Source organism: Benincasa hispida, chromosome 11 (genome assembly GCF_009727055.1).
Source record: "Benincasa hispida cultivar B227 chromosome 11, ASM972705v1, whole genome shotgun sequence".
In the NCBI taxonomy this organism is placed as follows: domain Eukaryota; kingdom Viridiplantae; phylum Streptophyta; class Magnoliopsida; order Cucurbitales; family Cucurbitaceae; genus Benincasa; species Benincasa hispida.
In genome coordinates this window covers 38,741,106-38,762,172 of record NC_052359.1, presented here as the reverse complement: position 1 = coordinate 38,762,172, position 21,067 = coordinate 38,741,106, and the positions used below count along the sequence as shown (strand labels likewise).

The 21,067-nt window shown below is 30.9% G+C and overlaps 1 protein-coding gene across 3 annotated transcripts; it reads right to left on the bottom strand.

Moving 5' to 3' along the window:
* Window positions 1-4,993: 4,993 nt before the first annotated feature.
* LOC120091637 (squamosa promoter-binding-like protein 1) lies at window positions 4,994-12,785 on the bottom strand. Of its 3 annotated transcripts, none has more exons than XM_039049738.1 (11): window positions 12,526-12,785; window positions 11,506-12,440; window positions 11,015-11,196; window positions 9,421-9,998; window positions 8,318-8,392; window positions 8,133-8,240; window positions 7,899-8,016; window positions 7,649-7,790; window positions 7,413-7,563; window positions 5,849-6,481; window positions 4,994-5,592 (listed from the first exon to the last, which is right to left on the bottom strand). In XM_039049738.1, exons 2-11 carry the CDS (start codon window positions 12,108-12,110, stop codon window positions 5,140-5,142), a joined length of 3,045 nt encoding a protein of 1,014 aa, XP_038905666.1. In that variant the 5' UTR covers window positions 12,111-12,440; window positions 12,526-12,785; the 3' UTR covers window positions 4,994-5,139. The 3 variants fall into 3 exon arrangements, with proteins under 3 accessions (XP_038905666.1, XP_038905667.1, XP_038905665.1); XM_039049739.1 differs by having other exon boundaries at window positions 11,506-12,435; XM_039049737.1 differs by having other exon boundaries at window positions 11,506-12,785.
* Window positions 12,786-21,067: the final 8,282 nt, after the last annotated feature.

Below are 21,067 nucleotides of genomic sequence, written 5' to 3'. Positions count from 1 at the left end.
GACACTGTAGCCATCAAGCACCAAGACCTCCCAACCTCACTCCGAACAACCCACAAAGACTACCCACGCGAAACATACGCCTCTACCCATGCCACCTATAATAATCCCACTTTAATTAAAAGAAGCCAGAGCAGCTTCATAATAGCAGTCTGGTTCCATGAGGCCACATGCTTCACATCTAACCCCCCTCCTTCCTCCAACGACAAGCACACCTCATCCCATACTACTCATGCACCACCTCGATTCACCACACTACCCTTCCATAAATAACTACGTAACAGATGATCAACCTCATGAGTTACACACGCAGGCAACACGAAGATGCTACACCAAAACACTTGAAATGACTGTAAAACAGACCTAACAAGCTGCAACCTCCCAGCAAAAGAGAGGAACCGCGCTGCCCAGCTTCTAATACGAGTTATAATCCTTTGTATCAAAGGCGCACAATCCACAACTCTCAATCGACCAGCCAATAAAGATAATCCTAGTATTTATAATCAAAATAAATACTTTCCACCAAATATATCACACTTTTAAGTTATATCGTAGTTGTTTTTACTTTTTTTAGAAAGATATTCAAATTTAAATTTAAATTAATATTAATATTATAAAAAATCTTAAGTTAATATTTTTTTTTCTTAAGAAAAATAACATACCAAAATAATATAAACTATATTAATTTAAAAATTAATAAAATTAATAAAAACAGATATACTGTACAAGCTCAAATTATATTAAATCAATTATAGTCAATGAATATTCATAAGTATATTCTTGAAACATTATGTAAATTTCAAATATTCTCGAGTAGAAATATTACGAAATAAATATAATTATCCAAATATTCTCAGATATCTATAAAATTATTCTTACAAGACAAACATAGTCATGTAAAGATGTTAGACATTTGTAATTTTGAACATATATAATTTCAGGTATCTAAAGATTCTGGTTATCTACATTTTCAAAAAAAACAAACAAATCTTTTAGGGTCGTTTGATTCGAAGATTTTTTGCATGGGATCTGACACAGGCAAAAGTTAGTACAAAATTAATATAAATATTTGTTTTAACTAATAAATAACAATCTATTAGAATATTTACTTTATTTATTTTTACAATAAAATTTTAGTAAATAAATGCAATTACTTATTTACTTTAATTATTAATTGATTAGCTTATAATGCCTTAAATATATTTAATTAGTAAACTATTTGGTTAGTACAAAAGTTTATTTTTCAATAATAGTAATAGATTATATTTATTGAGATTAATTTTAATTTAATTTTTTATTATAAATAAATGGTCATTGTTGATTATTTATAATTGGTTAATTATTTATTGTGATTAATTTTTATTACTTCGTTCATTATTAACTCATCATATTTATAAAAAGAAAATTAGTATTCTTTATTATTATATCATATATTTTTTTCACTTTGTATATAATATATTGTTTACTAAAATATTTTTTTAAATATTTTTTTCACTTTTTATATAATATATTGTTTACTAAAATATTTTTTTCTTTTATTATTTAATTAAAATCAAAATTACTAAGGTTGAACTTAACTAATTAAAAATGAATAACTAATAGATTATAATTAATATGACATTTATTAGAGGGTTGTTTCTAGATATAAAAAAATGAACCAAAATATTTACAAAATAGAGCAAAATTTTAGAACTATCAATGATAGACGCTGATAGACACCGATAGACTCCATCAGTGTCTATCAATGTCTATCATTGATAATTCTAAAATTTGGTTATATCTTGCAAATATTTTCAATAGTTTTACCATTTGAAATAATTTTTTTTTTATTAAATATATTAATTGGTTAATTTTAATGATAAATTACTCAATTTTCAAGTATTTATGATTAAAATTATTATTGTTCTTAATTCATTCATTTTTATCAATATATTGAATGAAATTTATTGTTTAATTAATTAATCTATTAAATTTATATAAGATTTTCATACTTAATTTCATAAAAAAAAAATACAAGCATAATTTTTTTCATAAATTTATTATAGTATTTTCATGTACAACCAAACACAGTTATCTTCAATTTCTAGACATTTTTTATTCTAACATTCATATTATTTCACGTGTGCAATATGTTCTCTTTCACTCAAACATTTATGCATTTAATTCATATAATAGTTACTCTTCTCGTGAACTTTTGTCATCTTGCAAGAATAATTGTTTCATTTTAGCTGCATAGCATAACTCAACTGGTATTCGAGATGTATTAGCAATTATGAGGACCACGTTTGAATCCCTCCACCTCCTATTGTACTTAAAAAAAAAAAAAAAAAGGATTTCTATGGATATAACCTTTATTATAGGCCTATATTACAATATTATCTTCAACACTTGATTTATTTCATAAATAGCCCGATAAAATACAATTTTTCACAAATATTGGTGCATATACCATTAAAGCCTCAAACCTAGGTTTTTTATTCTCTCTCCCCCATGCATGGCTTTAGGGCTTCATGGTCACTGATGTTCTTTTAAAAAAAACGTTGGAATCTCATTCTTTCTCCTTCCCTCTTCCCTTTCTTCCTCCTACTCTTTTTCTCCTTCCTGGCAGTGTGAGTTGCAAGCAGCTGACGATGGAGACGGACGATGTGGGGCAAATCGATGGCACGGGGTGAGCAGATCCAATGCGGGGGCGGGGTGAGAAGATCTGGTCGACGGGACGGGTTTTGGACATGATGAAGATGAAGATGGGAAAAAGAAGATATGAAGATGGGGATGGTTCTTAGACACAAAAACCAAGGAATAAATGTGCATATATATGTTGTGATATATATAATTGTTTATTTTATATAAACGATTATGTTTTTTGTATTTAGATTTCTTGTTTTATGATATATACGTTTATATATGTTATGTGTTGAACACTAAGTCCATTTGTGATTTATATACTGTCGTAGATATTTTTGTTTATTTTTTTGACTACTTTGAACTATGATATATATTGTGATATAAATAAATTTTATGATATATACTATGATTTATATTGTACTGTCAAATGGATACGGTTATATCGAAACTTTTGAATGGTACAACAATCTACTTGAGTACATTGATATTTCATATATTGGTTAGAATATTTGCAAGCATCTAATACAATGTTCTAAGGTATATTTAAAATAACCATGAATACGCCAAAAAACCAACAAGTTGTCGTAAAACCAGTTGTATTTTAGTACATATCAAATATATTTACTAGTATAATTCATATATTTTTCATAACATTTTCAAATAAACAACGAAATATGTTACATAATATAAAAAAATCAACATTAGAAACAAAATGAAAAATAAAATCATATTAAATGTCATTTTCTTTCTTCAATTGAAAAGAGAAAAATGCATATTAAATGTATTTTCTCTCTCCATAATAAATATATTTCTCTCTCCATCATTAAGAAAATTTCAAAAATAGAAAAAAAAAATATACAAGAATGAATATATAAAAATTTGAAGATCTTTTCTTTACTATGTCTTAACTGGATGACTTAGGGGTATACATGGGTTGCGTTGGATTGAGAGTATTTTTTGAACCAACTCGAAAATTCGGGTTGGTTTGATTGGCTACCCAAATGACACAAATAAAGTTTTCAACCCAACCCAACCCTTAAAATTCAGGTCGGGTTGGGTTGGGTTGTCAGGTTATAACTTATTTTTTTTATTTTTAATGAAAAATATGTAAATTTATATACAACACATGACTAATAACTAATATCTCATAAAATTAAGATGCTAAATACCAAATATCTATGATATTTATTGTAAACTTTAAACAAAGACAAATATCATAATAATTTTAAAAGAAAAATATTAAAAATTCAAAAATTAATCAATACATCAATATCAAACTTTAAACAAAAAGAAATATATATATATATAAATTCGGGTTGGATTGGGTCAACCCAAATCTTTTTTTAGCCAACCCACAACCCAACCCAACCCAATAAAAACAGAAAAATTCAACTCAACCTAACCCAAGAACAAAACTAACCCAATCTAATCCTTACATTTTGGATTGGATACTCCGGGGTTATTTGAACATCCCTAAGATGACTATGTTCAAGTTATCTATAAATACTTCTCTTTCTTTTTCTTTTTTTTTTTTTGTCTATTAATTAGTTCCTTTATATACATTTTTTTAGAAAATTTAAAAAAAAATAAAGTAAAACATGAGATAACACCTAGTATAGAATGTTATTAAGTAGTTTATTTATATACCTATTTCTAGAGTATAATGGCCAATAATTACATTAGAAATTACATCATCTCAAACTAACTCAAGTCTGTTTGAATTTTTTTTTTTTTTTCCTTACAAGGGATAGAAGATTAAACTTTCGACCTTTAGAGAATAAAGTCATGTTAATTACTATTGAACTAGATTCATTTGGACCAAAATTTACTGTATTTTATTGATATCTTTAGTGAAACATTTGCTGTTAACATTATTAACTAAATGACAACATGGCCTATCTATCAAATCACCAGATATAGCAGACAATAAGATAGAAAAATGTTTAATACTTCAATATGAAACAGATGAAAATAAGAAAACCAAATATACTTGAATGAGTCTTCTAACATTTGTATAGAACAACTTTGGAAAGAAAATATCACAAAAGTTCCTTTGAACATATCAGCCAAATCTTTGACTCCTATATATATATTTGGCAGGGAAGATGAGAATCTATCCCCTTAAATAAATTTCCGTTCTCTGCTGGAAACAGGACATGACATTAAAGCATATACTCATAAAAACAAGCTAGAAAATGAGACTTGTTACATGAAACTAGAAAGTAAAAATAAAAGAATACGGAACTCTTTTGGACGCTCCTCAGTTCCCGTCGACCACCCAGCAATTGTTGTCCGGTGAACACACTCTATACCTGCAGTTTCTGGGAACTAAAATTTGCAGAGCAGTCACACACGCACGCACACAAAGTCAGATGGCCGAGTATAGCGAATTTCGATAACACGTGAATAGAGTATATCAATCTGGAACTCATTACAAGTTCTACTGAATTTCAACTTCATAACTCCATACAAATACATTACCTATAATTTAGTCAGGTAGATAATTTATAGATGGGTCTAACTAGTACCGTAATCTAGTAGTTCCCATCGGAAGGGCCGGAAGACATAAAGAACCTCAGGCGAGCTTTTAAATAGGAGTGCCACGCAGACACAAACAGCAGCAATGGCCACCATTGAAAGCATTGCAGGCCTGTAGACCAGTGACGCGCTAGACGATGTTCCACAACCCAGCGGTTTCCTGACACAAAGCCTGCAATGCTGATGACTAGGTTTTAGTTCCGTCCTGCCAATCTCAAACCCGGAGGTGGTCAAATCAGTGTTTTGCTTTTGATTCCAGCTACCATCTGAGAGAGAACTAGGAATATCCAGCACTACATGCCCAGCTGCAGATCTCTTGTTGATTTTCCTCTGGACAAGGCGAATATACGAGTAATGGCCACGTAAGCGGGCATAATCCTCTGGCGTTGAGCCCGTGCTGTCTCGAGCACTCTTCCAAGCCTCAACTCCCACCTAAAACAACCCAGACAATTCTTCAGTCTCAATGTCCTAAAGCTAAAGCTTTTTGGGACCAAAATGAACACATTTTGTGACCTACTTCAAGTACTTAGTTGCAACTTGCAAGTCTCATTCCTAATAGTATCAACGAAAATGAACAGTAAGGGGAAATAATTTTCAAATAATTGATAATGTTCCGGGCGACCATAATGTGACTGATGCATGAAAATATGAAACCATATATCAGAAAGCATACTGTGAAAATCCTTACCATTCCCGGGTCATTGGTTAATGCATCAAGAACATCCTCGGAATCATCTTTACCAGCTGCAATGTGAAGAGGTGTCAAACCAGCCGGGCCTACAACATTAGGTCTAAACAGGAAGCTATCGGTCCCTCCATCAGCGGATGCACTCTCTTCAGAACTTGATGCATCCTTCACTTTTGAAGGATATCTCAAAAGGAGCTCTACCAGTGATCTACTGTTTTTTCTCACGGCTCGGTGAAGTAAACCCATCTCCATCAATGCTAGATTCAAGGATGGATGACCTCCAGTATCCACGGTCCCATCTCGAAGAACGTCTAACAGCTTTTTAACCACAGCACACCAATCATGGTCCATGGAGAACTCCATGAGCCACTTGAACCGTGGCAGTGAAAAGAGACTTTCATTAGGATCCAAGTGACCTAATCTAGACTTCAATTGATTTCTATGAAACAGCCAACCAATTTCATGAATAAATTCCATCGCGTTACTCCTTCCTTCCAGCTCTGCAGTTTCCCCGGAATTTGAACATGTTTCAGTTAATTCCAATGCACTCTGAAGTGTGCAGATCTCAGAACAAACATCCTCCTCTGCAACTATAAAAGGAAAGGAACTGCTGCTAAAACCATCATCTTCAACCTGGATATTTCAAATCAAATCATAAATGGAAATTTCAACTTTGAAAATTTTTAATAGATAGAGAATCTGCCTTGTGTTCAGCAGCACACGACTTACGTAGATAATTAGCAAAAGAACAAATCCTTAGAGTGCCATGGCATAAATCTAAATATATGAAGTATGAAGGAGCAGCCTATATGTTCTTCAAGGAAAATTTGATGAAATACAAAACATAAATTAGCTTACAAATACTGGAAGGGAGACTACTAAGGCTACAAAGTCTCAGCCAAAATTTATGGTAACACATTCTGTTATATAAGAGTACGCAATAAGTAGTGTCTGTGTAAACTAAGGGAGAGAATGTTGTTCTGTAATTAGAGTTCAGGCCAGAGAGTTTCACTAGGATTAGAAGAGTCGGCCTCTAGATAAAGTGAAGAATACAAGGCCAGTCAGATGCTTGAACGTGCTAAATGAAACCTCTGGCTCAAAAGGAAATAGCCTAAACAGTTTAGAAAATAAAAGACCACCTCACGTTTGGTTTGGAAAATAATTGAACAAAGAATCTGACACAGACAAAGACAAAAACATTCTTGATCCTCCAGGTGATTTAGAGAGACAACTTCCCCGCACCCCACCCCACCCCACCCACCTACCCCAAAACAGAGAAAAAATGAGACTGTCTCTTTTTGTGCTCATTAAAAAATCTCTTTTTAACTATCTTAGCAAGGATTGAGACCTTACCTTTCTTTTATATGTTTCATTCTATCAATATATCCTTTCTTACAAAATAAACTTGAAGAACATTGTGGGAATATGAATAAAAACATTGATCCAAAGCCATCAAACTCAGTAAATTGAAGCCATCACCTAAAAAATCCAATCCTCTCCCCCTCCTAAAGAAAGGGTTGATTTGTTGGTTAGTTTGAATGTATGTAAGTATTAAACACTGCACCTCAATGAATCCCCTTCCATAGACGACAGGAATAGAGCAGGAAAAGGTAACACATTGGCTGTCATCTTGCGCCTTCAAGTTATCACCACTTTCTGTTGACTCATCAGAAGCTTCCTGAGTTAGATATTTCCCTTCAATTGCACAGAGTAACCTGGAAATCGGGTTTAGTATTCGCAAATATGAATATAATAGAAGTAAAAGGTTAAAGAAGAAAATCGACAAAAAGATGATGTTACCTAGTTGTAGGTTGGGTCAAGTTTATTCCTTTAACTGAAAACATAGCCTTCTTAGACGTAGAAATGGCAACTGGGTTTACACTTGTGATTCTACAGTAATTCTTGTTTCTAAGAGGCAAGGAGGTGTCAACTACAACCTGACCTGCAACGCATACAAGATGATCATTACCTCAATGTTGCATTGAAAAAAAAAAGGTAATAATGAGTATTATACAAGACTGAAAATCGTTTAAAATAGAGACAATCAGACCATGATAAACAAAAGCTATTTGGTGCTGAACCCGCACATAAACCCATCCAGTTCTCCAGAAAGCATCATTGGAAACATCAAGAAGCCTATTAAAACTGGTACTGAGGTCATGGCAAAGCTGAAGTATAGAGGGGGAAAAAAAAAACCATTAAGAAAAGGGTCTCTATGATAGCTCTTGGGAAGGCATCCCATAATTGATAGATCAGATGAGAACATAAGGATATAAAAACTTACATTGTCCCAAGCAGCTTCAGTCTGCCGTAGGTATATTGTTAGAACAACACAACCAGGCCTGATATAGCTCTCTATTTCCGTGGGACTATGTGATAACCAATCGAGAACCTAATAGAAAAGTTCACAGCGATTAAAGATGGAGATCTCGAACTGTTTCAAATGCTTGGTTGCAATGTTTCACATACCTGAGTTCGCAAAACATGAGGAAAATCATTTGGTGCTTTCCCAAACAATTTCAAAATGATGCGGTCTGTGCGGCTCTGGAAGAATGAAAAAAGATGTGTTAGTGCACTGTACATGCAAGAAATGAATCCTGCAGTTCAATAAAGATGATTGAAGAGATCATATCACTTAGACTGAGTTAAAAAATAAAGTCAAGCATCCTCATAATAGAGAGAAGTCAAAGAAAGATCAGTATAAGTGGTAAAGGATTATAGATCATCTAAGATGGAGTGCTAAACTAAACACCAAGATTTAGCTATAAATACGGATTCATGATGATGAAACAGAAATACAGAGAACAAAAGAAAGAAGAGCTTCAAAAAGATTGAATGGAAAGGTCAACTTCTCATGCAGCCTCTCGTGCACTTGTAGAATGGATTAATGTACAAACTCCAGGGCCTAAGATCTGGCTTGACTAAAAAACATGATGTATTGTGCTAAAAAAGAAAAACTGGAATAACAATTATGGCCTTGTAAAGTCCCGTGAGATTAGTCAAAGTGCGCGTAAACTGGCCTGGACACTCACAGACATCAAAAAACATTATGGCCTTGAGAATAAAAATGGGAAGACAGTTTGCTTTTAGTATGTAATTGTGAGTATTCAGGCTAGCTTGTGTATACCTCGACTTACAAGACAATTGTCTCATCCTAATGGGAAGAGATATTATACGGCAAGAAACAAGAGTTTTCATCTCACTTCTGAAAGGCAAGCAGAAGAAGTTGTTGGAATTTCAATGGTTTTTTTAAAAAAAAAAAAAAGAAAAAAAGAAAAAAAAATTAATAAAACCATAATGCTCCAACCGCAGTTTATTGTAGTTCCACATAACTTGACTGCATAGCAAACAAGCATATTTTTCCACATCAGCATCAGTAAGTTGCCGGAAAAGATACAATATTTCTCAGTACAGACAGATCAAAGGAGGAATCCTCCTTCAAGAAAAGCTTTGACAGCTTATTTATGTCCATTATTCACAATATGTAGAGAATTTCTGCAATCTACCAATTTGAAGGAACTAAAAATGTTGACACACGAAGAGAGGGTAACAAGAAATTTGGAAAGCATTACCTGGGCTTCTCCAGCAGAGCTAGAAGGTGACTGGGCAGATGCTGAATCTGAATTTCCACTGGTTTGAGGGGGACTTGACTGATGAGAGTCCTGTTGCACCCAAGAAGGGCATTCAAGAGAACTTGTTCCCATGTGCACTGGGAGTGTTTGTCTCTCAATATCTTCCATGCCATCATCTGAGTCAACATAAGCATCATTCAGATCGAAGTTCATCATCTTGCACTGTCCAGCTGTACTGTCCCTGATTTCTGAATAAGCAGGAGGGCTGTTCGAAGTGCTTGGTTTAACAGAAGATATAGCTGGTGTATCACCACCCCTACTAATGGCTTGTACTGGTGTCTCAGATATAGGTATCGTGTCATGTTGTTTAGAAGATCTCAAAGGCACCTGAGGACCATTTGAGAGAAAAGTAGAAACTAGATCTGATTTACCAATTAATGCCCCGTTGTTCAGCAAATTCTGGGGTTCATGCAGAATCCCAGATAGGTTTTTTCCCCCATGCTCACTAGATTGGCAGGCAAGACTTCGTATAAGATGAGAAAGAAGATCCTGATCTGTGGTCTGATTTGATGCATTGGCTACACCAAATAACACAAGATCAATCACAGAATAATATGCTAAGGACAACAAGAGCTCAACACAGAAAAACCATGTACATATATTTCTGAATCTGACGTGCATGATTTGTATACTAATGAACATGGAATAACTGAGATTAAAAAAAAAATCAGAATCAGATATCTATACAGGAAAAAGGGCTCAAAAAATTCTCAAAATCATAGTTATGAAAGGGGAAAATTTGAAGTTGAACCATATAGTATTCGTGCAGAAAAGGTGGGAAATTGATTATCAAACAAACTGAAGTCATTGGAGCACTAACCTCATATTCCAAAATACACACACACACACACTCCAAAGATGATGGCATTACTAAGAAATAAGAATAAATTTAAGAATTGAAACAAAATTATATAAGTGTAACAAATATGTCGATCCTTATACATGTTTTTTACGAAGGCCGTGAAAATGAAAATGTGGTTATTGATAGTAGAAAAGAAATTTTTACTTGTTATATTGCCTTCGTACACAGATAAATAATGGATATGCATGACTTTATCTCATTAGAAAACAAATCTCAAGGATGGAGCAATATCTAATGATGATCATCTGAATTTTTTAAGTCGGGTCATAAGATCATAATGCCAAGTGAACTGGGAAGAAGCAATTTAAAGTACCAGTTTGAATATGAGACAAGATGTGAAATGAAATTTTGGAACTTGGTTGCTTCTCTTTCTACAGATTTAATTAGCTCGCTTCGCTTTGCAACAAAGTTCAGATATTATTCTTCTTTTGTTTATTTGGTTCATCAAATATAATCTAAGACGGCAAAGACTGTGGTTGCAAAAATTTCTATATTCCAATTATTTATTGGCTGGCTAAAGGATTTAAACAAAGGGTGGAAACTCATTTGGGTGGCCAGTAGGGAGGGTAAGCAGAAGAGTCGCATACCGAAGGCGCGAAGAAAATCAAGAATGACATTAACTACAACAGATTAATCCTCAAATGGTTCTAGGGTGACAAAAAAGTTACTTACAGTGTAAGTTTGCAAGTATTCGCAATAGAGTTAACAGTAAATAGCTACTAGTCTGCTCATCAGGTGGGGAGTTTCCATTAACAACATTATCTGGATTAATTTTTCTTCTACGCTTATTATGGCCAGCCAAACGCCTGCGACAACTTCGTTTCCCTTCATCAAACTCTTGAAGAACATGGAACCTGCCAACAGATTCCACAGAGTAATATTACAGCAGAAATTTTGCTACAGCAGTTGTATGTCATTAGGAACCAGCAATGCCAGAAACTTCAAAGAGTCAAGGCTAAGAAACTGCAAGCATAGGGAATAACTATGGAGCCAAAGTCTCCGATAAAGTTACAAGTAATGATACAAAGTAGACAATTTCAGTAATCAATTTGGAAGCTTTTGCTCTGAAAAAACAGTAGCATTTCTCAACCATGGCATAACTGAGTATATAGATAGAATGAATTTATGATATAACTTCTGAAACTAACTAAAAGAAAGATCACCTGCTACATTGTTGACAGAATCGCTGCATAACATTTGCAACAAGTGCATTACTCGCCTTAGAATGCATTTCACAGACTTTATGTCGTCTGTGATAATCTTTTGCGTTACTCAGATCTGCTCCGCAGTCCTCGACCTGGCAAACTGCACGATTTGAATTTCCCCCAGCCAATTTAGTCTTCTTCCCACTTGTTCCTTCCCAACTCCCTGCTTCTCTCTCAACAATCTGGGAACCATTTCCACCAACCTTCAAACTCAAAGTACGCGCTTCATCATTAAGATTCTCATCTTCTATTACAGTAACCCTCCTTCTCTTCTCCACTTCCCTTTTCCCTTTCTCAATCCCCATATTAGCTTCATCAGAGCACGACGAGGAACTATTCGACGAACCCCCATTCGTTAGGGGAATCCCAGAGACGATTGGAAAAAGCTGCCTGCTCAAATGATCAGATTCCACCGTATTTAAAGGCCTGGCAATAAAGAGATCTCCATCCCATTTCCAATCATTCAAATCCCATTCCAGATTCCGCTTCCCAACAGCAGCCCTCAAGTCCATAGTACCCATACCGTATAATTGACAAGCTTCACCTCCATATCCAGCCTCCATTTCTCAAAAAGTAGAGGAGACTGAGAAGATCCAATTATTCAACTCAACTCCCTCTGAAGACGAAAACAATTAAGCACAAAACGGTAACCAAATCCCAGCAACAGATCAAAGCTGAAAAACCCCTCAACCAAAACAAGTAAATTCCTAACGAGTTCTAATCAGCTTCACTCCAACCCCAGAAGTCCAGAAACAAGAAACCGACGCATCCACAATTCCAATTAAGAGCAACCCACAAACCCATAACAAGAATTCGCACCAAATCATGAAAAACGAAGGAGTTCAAGAGCTTGAAGGGCCCAAAACACAGGAACCCAGCTAGGAAACACTGAACTTTTTGACACCCAAAAGGCAAGAAATCAGAAAGAAAGCACAATTAAGGGGAAATTCAGAAAGAAGAGAAGAAATTGAAGGGTACCGAGTAGAGTCAACAGAGATCAACGGCCGGTAATCCGTCGGAGAGATGGGGAAAGTGAGGAAGATGAGGAGAGGCGATGACGATGACGAAATGAATGAATGTAAAAGCGTGTGGGCTTTGATTCGTATTGGGTGTTGGGAGTGGAAGTAGTGATGGTAAAGGTTTGGTAATTGTAAAGGAACACCCATAGAGATTGGCAAAACAACAATAGAGAGAGAACAATATTGAAAAAATATAAAGAAAATACACAAAATTTGGTGTGCATTATTTAGCCTCCCTCCACCTTCTTTTTCTTTCTTTTCTTCTTTCAGGGTTAAATTACAAATTCCATCCTTCAAACTCCTCCCTTTTCAATCTTAGCGAAAGTGATTCTACTCCAACTCACCTAGATTTATGATTCGAATCTCCCATCCATCTATTAACTTAAATTATATAAGAGTTATACACTAGTTAGACATAAAATTAAAAGTTTAAATATATTAAAACAAAATTAAGTATAGAAACGTAGGCTAATATGAGCATATATTGACTAGCAAAAGTATATACCTTATAACGGTTTAAATTCTCATATTGCATATTGTTGAACTAAAAAAAGTAAAAAAAATTGAAACCGAACCTACACAACATTAACATCATAAGCCTCTTAAGAAACTCATTTCTCAAAATTTAGAGATCTATTAGAAAATCCATTTGTAACATAAAGTTAACACAGATACCTACTAGAGACAAAATCAAAAGTACATAGACTAAATGAACATAAACTTACCAATACAAATATAGTTTAACTAATTAAGGCATTATATTCTTGACCAAAGAAGTAAGGGGTCATTTGGTGGGTCATGAACTTCAATTGGGTGAGAAACTTAGTAGTATAGCTCACACACTGTTTGTGCTCTAATTATAATTCATTCGTGTTTCCAGCTATTATGACGCACAATTAGCTACAATATCACTAATTCACATCTATCCGTCAAAATGGTCTGCACTTCAAACAAGAAATTATCTTAAAAGTTGTTAGAATCCTAAACAAGCACATAGTCTCGATAAGGACAAAGTCGTCTTTTTACTATTAATTAGTTTATTTTTCTTCACTTTTGAAAACTAGTGATAGTACAAAAATGAGTGAAGAGTCCTTCCCATTCAAATATAATTAAATCCTCCATCGATGGATGAAGAGAGAGAGAGAGCGATGGAGAGTACAATATAGACATACACAACCAAAGCACAGAGGAAGCAAAATGGTGGGACCCAATGTTGCAACACCGCGTGTCCCTCGCTCTCACCATGGCTAAAAAAGATGCTTTTTTTCCTTCTTTTTTTTTTTTTAGTTGCGTTGCTTCTAGGGGAGGGGGTGGGGTAGTTATCTCCTACTTCGCGCATCTTTTTTTAATTTTTTAATAAATTTTTTAGGGTGGGTTTTTAAAGGCCTACATTTGATGTGATGTGCTGCTGCCCCATGGGAGTTGTCCCCCCCTATCCCTTTCTTTATTATTATCTCATTCCTTAATATCAACTTCCTATATTTATCCTATTTTATTACACTGATTTTCTAATAATCATTTTGTATTTTTTTTATTCTTTAAGTTTTGAATTATTATACATTGTTCTTAAATTTTAAGTTTGATTTCACTTTAGTTGTTAACTTTCAAAAATGTTTTTGAGTTCCTTTTTCGATTTGGCCCTTAAATAATCATTTTTTTAATGTTAATGTTTATTAATTAATTTTAAATAATTAAAAAAGTACAATTAATTAAGTTTCACTATTTTTCATCGTTATTCAAATTAAATTTAAATTTTCACTTCATAATCATTTTAAATTAATGAGAATAATACCTTTTTGGTCCATAGGTTTTGGCTCTAGTTTCTATCTGGTCCCTAGATTTTAAAATATTACACATTTTGTCCTTAAGTTTTGAGTTTGTCTCAATTTTATCTCTAAATTTCAAAATGTTACAATTTTACTGTTGAGATTTGAATTTTGTTTCAATTTGGTCCACGAATTTCAAGATTTTACATTTTTAACCTCAATTTTCATTGAATACTTACTTTTAATCATTGACGTCAATTTCTATTAATTAATTAAAATAATTATAAGTGAAAATTTAAATTTTATTTTAAAAGTGATTGAAATAGTTAAACTTAATTAATTCTAATTATTTTAATGGTTTTAATTTTTTAACATAAATTAACTCTAAAAGATGAAAAATAGGTATTTAATAAAAAATTGAAATTAAAAGTGTAAACCTCAAGACATAGGGACCAAATTGAAGTAAAAGTCAAATATCAAGCGTAAAATTGTAGCATTTTGAAGTCTATGGACTAAATTAAAACTAAACTCAAAACTTAAGACTAAATGTGTAACATTTTGAAATTTACAAGCTAAATAGAAACTAGATAAAAAAACATAGAGACCAAAAATGTATTTTCCCTAAATTAATTAGTAGACATTGGCCCTTAGATTTTGGGTCTAGCTTCAATTTGGTCATTGGGAGATTGATTTCAATTTAGTCCATAAGTTTCAAAATGCTACTCCCGTCATTTGAATTTTGTTTCAATTTGGTTTTAGGATTTCAAGATTTACATGTTTAACCTTAACTTAATTCTTCATTAAATACTCACTTTTAATTAGTGGCGTTAATGATCATCAATTAATTTAAAATAATTATGCGGTGAAATTTTAATAGTGATGAAAATTAGTAAAATTTAATTAATTTTGTTTATTTTAGATTAATTGATAGATATTTCTACTACATATTAAAAATGAGTATTGGATGAAAAATAAAGGTTAAAAGGATCTTTACACCTAAATACCAAATTGAAACAAAACTCAAATCTCAAGAGTAAAATTGTAACGTTTTGAAACCTATGGATTAAATCGAAACCAAATTCAAAATTTGAGAACTAAATGTGTAGCATTTTGAACTCTAAAGATCAAATTGAAATTAGTCTTTTTTTTTTTTTTTTTTACTAAAAATATGTTTTTTCCTTTAAAGTAATTATTATTTTAATCGATATATATATGTAAGAATACTTCTCCTTCTCCACTCTACTTTGTGTTCAAAATTTTGTGAAAAGTTATAATTCTTTTTCCAGCTAATATTTTTGTCTCTCTCCATCATTATTTGTCTCTATTTTCCTCTCTCTCTACAGTTTTTATAATCTCTATTTCTAGTTTTAATCCCTGAAATGTTTATTCTTTCTCTCTCACTTTTTCTCTCTCTCTAGTACTTTTTAATTTCTCTATCTTTTTTTCTCTAAGATATTTGTTAGTCTCTCTAATATTTCACCATTACAATTTTTTAATTGTTTCTAAATATAAAAGAATCTACCAAAATATTTATAAAATATAGTAAAATTTTAAAACTATTAATGATAGATGTTGATAAATATCCTGATAGAAGTCTATCAGTATCTATCTACGTCTATCATTGATAGTTATAAAATTTTACTATATATTGTAAATATTTTCAACAGTTTTACCATTTGAAATAATTTTCCGTTTTTTATCTCACTAACCTTTTTCCCTCTAAATTATGTACTATTTTGCTCATTTCTCTCGAACTTATTTATAAAAATAAAAGTAATAATAATAATTTTTAAAAAAAAAATCCTCAAATTTGTGTCCTCCCCTCTTTTCCTCTTTAAAGTTTTTCTTCCTAAAATTTATTATATACCTCACAAACTTTTTCTTCAACAATACATGAATTAAATAAATCAAATCTTTAATCTTAAATTGATATTATAAATTTTATGTAAATGGGGTATTGTTCCAAAATTTTGGCCTCTTCTTTCTTAAAATAAATAAATAAATAAAATACACATCTATGTCGATAAACATTAATTTCTCTTTAAAAATTTTCTTTAGCTCTCTATTTTTTCTCGTATATTTAATATCCCTCACAATTTTTTTTTCTCATTTGTTTAACACGCTTTATTTTTATTTTTTTTTTTTTTCACTCAAAATGGAATGCCCTTTTAATTAGTATTTTAACGACTATAAATTACTTTAGGAAAACAAACCATAATCTTTTTATCGAAAAAAAAAACCCACAATCATAAATATACTTTTAATGAAATCAAAATCTCTTTGATAAGCGTGGACTCAAATATTAATATAATTAAATACTTCTACAGAAAAATTATAACTCAATCATTCAACCTAAAAATGCTTTTTCTAAATCACTCGCAAATATGTCTTTGATCATTTAAATTCACTTTTTATTGTATACAAATCATTTTCAAAATTTAGAGCCAATTAATTTCTAACAATAAAAAATAAGTTTTTAAAAACTATTAATTTTTATTTTTCAAAAACATGATTTTGGCTTTTAAGAACAAATAATGGAAAGTCTAATGCTGTAAATTTGAAAATATGTTGTTAGTTATTTATTTTCTAAAACTGTGTTTTTTTAATCATAATTATTTACTAAGATATTCATCCTTATTCCAATTTTCAAAACCAATGATAAGTTATTTTAAAACCTTTTTCTTTTTGAAAACTGACTTAATTTTGAAAACAATACTAAAAAGTAGACCATAAAGAAATAGTATTTATAAATCATGATGTTTTTAGGGGGGAAATCAGAATAATTATAAATAGGACCTTAATATTTTGTTAAAAAAAACCTTAATATACACTTTGTTAAAATACCATTTTTCTACCCATACTTTTATGTTAATTCAATTTCAGTTCCCGAACTTTCAATTATCTAACTTTAGTCAATATCATTTCAATAAATCTTAAAATTAGCACCACAACTTGTTTGTTGCTGACTTTTGAAAAAAAAAAAGAAATTATTGTTATCCAAATTAAGTTTTAGTGAATATGGATAAACTCAAATTAAGTGATAGTTTGATTAACCGGTTTAAAAAGAGAGGAAAAAATATCACTTTCAAAGAAAATTATAAATAAATCTAACTTTATGGATCAAATTAAGAAAATATATATATATATATTTTTTAAATAGTGTTTTAAGGCTAAAAGCACAAGGCATAAAAACTGTCATATTTTGTAATATTCTTAACATGTCTACTTTCATTTGATATTGGGATATTATGCCTTTTCTTTTATTAAAGTATCATCAAATTTTTGTTTAAAGAAACAAATTGTTAATCCAGTTTTTCTACTTCACATGGGTTCTAACTTTGGTTTGATTGTTCTTATCGTTTTCAAAATTTGAAAAATCTAAGCCCAAACAAAATTATTTATTATCAAAAGCTTGAGTTTGAAATAGAGTTTGAAAACAGTTTCTTTTTCAAGTTTAAAACTTATTAACTATATAAAATAATTTTTTTTAATAATATAAAATTGGAAAAATATTAAAATCTATACAAAAACCGACTTCCCACTACTACTAAAAATAGAAACAATAAAACCCTTATTGTATTGATGGGATCTATATGTAAATATAAAGAATTTGATAATCTCATTGTCATTTATAATACTCACAATGTCAATGTGATGTCACAAAAAGTTTTTATATCAAAGAAATCCTTCTAGAAATAGTGAGATTAAAAAATTTTGTTCTTTAGAAGGAAAATATTGAACCCGATCAAGATGAGGCCTTAAAAATTCGGACTCGGTTAATGAAGAGTTATTATTATCTATCTTTATGACTAGATTAGTAGTGTACTTTTGAGAAGTTTTTTGAAGTGATTTTTTTCTTGGAGATGCTCTTTTGTTAGAAAACAAAAAAGAAATTAAAGAACTAAGATGAGATTTCAGTTTGAATGAAAAAAGAAAAAGAAATAAAAGAGTTTGGATGAGATTTCTTTTTGGATGAGAAAAGAAAAACAAAAAAAAAAAAGGATAAAATTTAAGTTTGAATGAGAAATAGTTTGGATGCATTGTTTCGTTGTCGCATGTGTTACATGGTTACCATTTTTTTTATCCCCATTTCAATCAATATTCACCAGATAAATAAATAAAAATGACAAAATGAATGGTAACATATATGCAAATACTTAGAGAATAGAGAGTATTGAACCAACCTTTGATTGAAAATTTCATGGTTAACGATAAATTCATGGCAATTTATCTTTTCTTTTTTTGGTTAAAAAATGTGTATTTGGCTAGATTTATTGGAAAATATTCATATAACAGACTTTTTTAGATGTTAGGAGATTTTGGAGAGATGAATTGAAAATTTTAGGAAATCTTGCTAGAAAATAGTTTAGTCTTTTTTTAATTTTATTCTCAATACATTTCCCTTCATTCTCATAATCTTTGATAATATATATATATATAATATATATATATATATATATACTCCCTTTATTGTATTCTTTTTTGAATGTTAATTAATTTGTTTTTTTTAATTAAATATGTATTTAATTCTTAAATTTAATAAAATGTATACTAATTCAAATTTATAGTTTTATCCAAATGAAAATATTTTATCAATATTCAAATTTCATCCTTAAAATTTATGTTTTAGAAATGTTTGACCATGTACGTCACACATGTTCTTAACTAGTATACATAAAAAGGTGTTAGGAAGAAATAACTTTTATCTCCCTATTTTACCCGTTATATTTTTAATAGAATCATATAGTTTGCTATTTCTAAATGGGACGCGACTCTTCGAGTTTAGGTGTCCGTTGAGTCTAATAAGTACAAGTGATATATCTATTGAATCCAAGAGATACAAAAATTGGTATGACTATTTAGGTGGAGGTGGTTCCATATGGAATTGGTACATTCTTTTAATTATGGGGCGAAATGCATGTATAAAAAGAAAAAAAAAACACGTATTTATTTATAATTTTGAAAAACGATTTCATGCTATCCAAGTTTAGAGAAATAATAAAAAATGATAGGAGACAAAATTTTGAAAGTAAATTAGATTCAATAATAAAAAAAACCCAAGTATAACATATAAGAATCGAGTTTTTAGAATTCCTTTATAAAATTGTAAGTAAATTTATCAAAAAATTATATATATATATATATATTTTGGAGATAAAAGATTATTAAATTTCCAACCATAGAGGAGGGACAAAAGTTTGAAAGAGAATTTTAGGAGGAAAACAAAGTTAGAAAGGGGAAGACAGATTTTAAAGAGAAACAAATATAAAAAAATAAAGAATAACTTTTTGACAAAAAAGACTAGAAAAGGGAGAAAAATATAGAAAAGTAAGAGAAATAAAACAAATTAGCCACAAATAAAATTAAGTATATGTACTATTTTACTTTCTTTATAATATACAATCTTATTTATGTTCACATAGATTTTGGGTGCATTTGAAAATTGGGGTCTTATAGTTGTAGCACAAATAATTCCATTTATGAGTTTGTTTTATTTTGCTCAGCTAATTGTTATTGTAGTTTTAGAAAATAAAATGTTGTAGATAATGGTTTTAAATGTTAAACTGCTAAAAATATTTTTAGATATAGGAAAATACATAAGTATATCAATGATAGATACTAGCTATTAGTGTCCATCAATGTCTATCAGTATCCATCAATGATAAATGATAGTATTATATCAGTGTAATAACATTTTGTTATATCTGTAATATTTTAGTCCATTTTTTATGGGCTAGTTACATAAATGGAATTCAAACCCAAAATAATAGAGTATGTAGTACTAAAGTATAAAATAATGCATATATAGAACAAAAAATGGTAATTAAAAAGCCTATGCCTAGCTACCATTTGCCCTTTTTCCTGATTTTCTCAAATTGAAAGCTATCATGTATAGCCACTGATAATTGCTATCACTAATAATCGCTCAGTAGTATCTTTCAATTTGAGAAATATTAATACAATCTTGAAATATTGGCTTTTAATTTGCTTTCAGTTATAAGTGGCTATCATTGATACGATTTCATCAATTGAAATCAACCTAGAATATGAACAGCTAAGGGCATCAATGATTATCAATGATAGACTTTATAAGTAGTTATCAATATTAAATAAAACAAACTTTGAAAGATTGAGCTGTACTAGTGATAGAAAACTATTAGTGGCTATCACCAATAGATTTCATAAATGACTATCAACTTTGAAGGATTAACACAATAGCTATCACTAATAATCTTCTATCGTGTCTATCACTAATAGCAGCTATTAGTTGCTATCACTGATAGACTTTCATCAATTAGAATCAACCTTGAAATATTAACACTTAAAGCTAGCAATGATATACTTCTATAACTAGTTTATGAACTTTCAAATAAACTCGATATATAGATTTCACTTAACTCTATCACCGATATCACTAATATCACCCTTATTCGTGGTTATTAGTGATAGTTTCTTTCATTTGATAACATCTTTGACAAGATGCTATTAATGATCTCACTGATATATCATGCTATCAATGATCTCATTAATATCATGGCTACATCACATAACTCTCTATCGTTTGATAATATGTTATCAGTTGAGGGCTTCTATCATGGATAACGTGTTATCATTGTTAGCTTCTATCACCCGATAACAGCTATCAGTGATGGCTTCTTATCAATTGATTATTACTGACCACCACATTTCCTCAAACACTATTAGTACGGTGTTATCTCTATTTTATTTTTACCT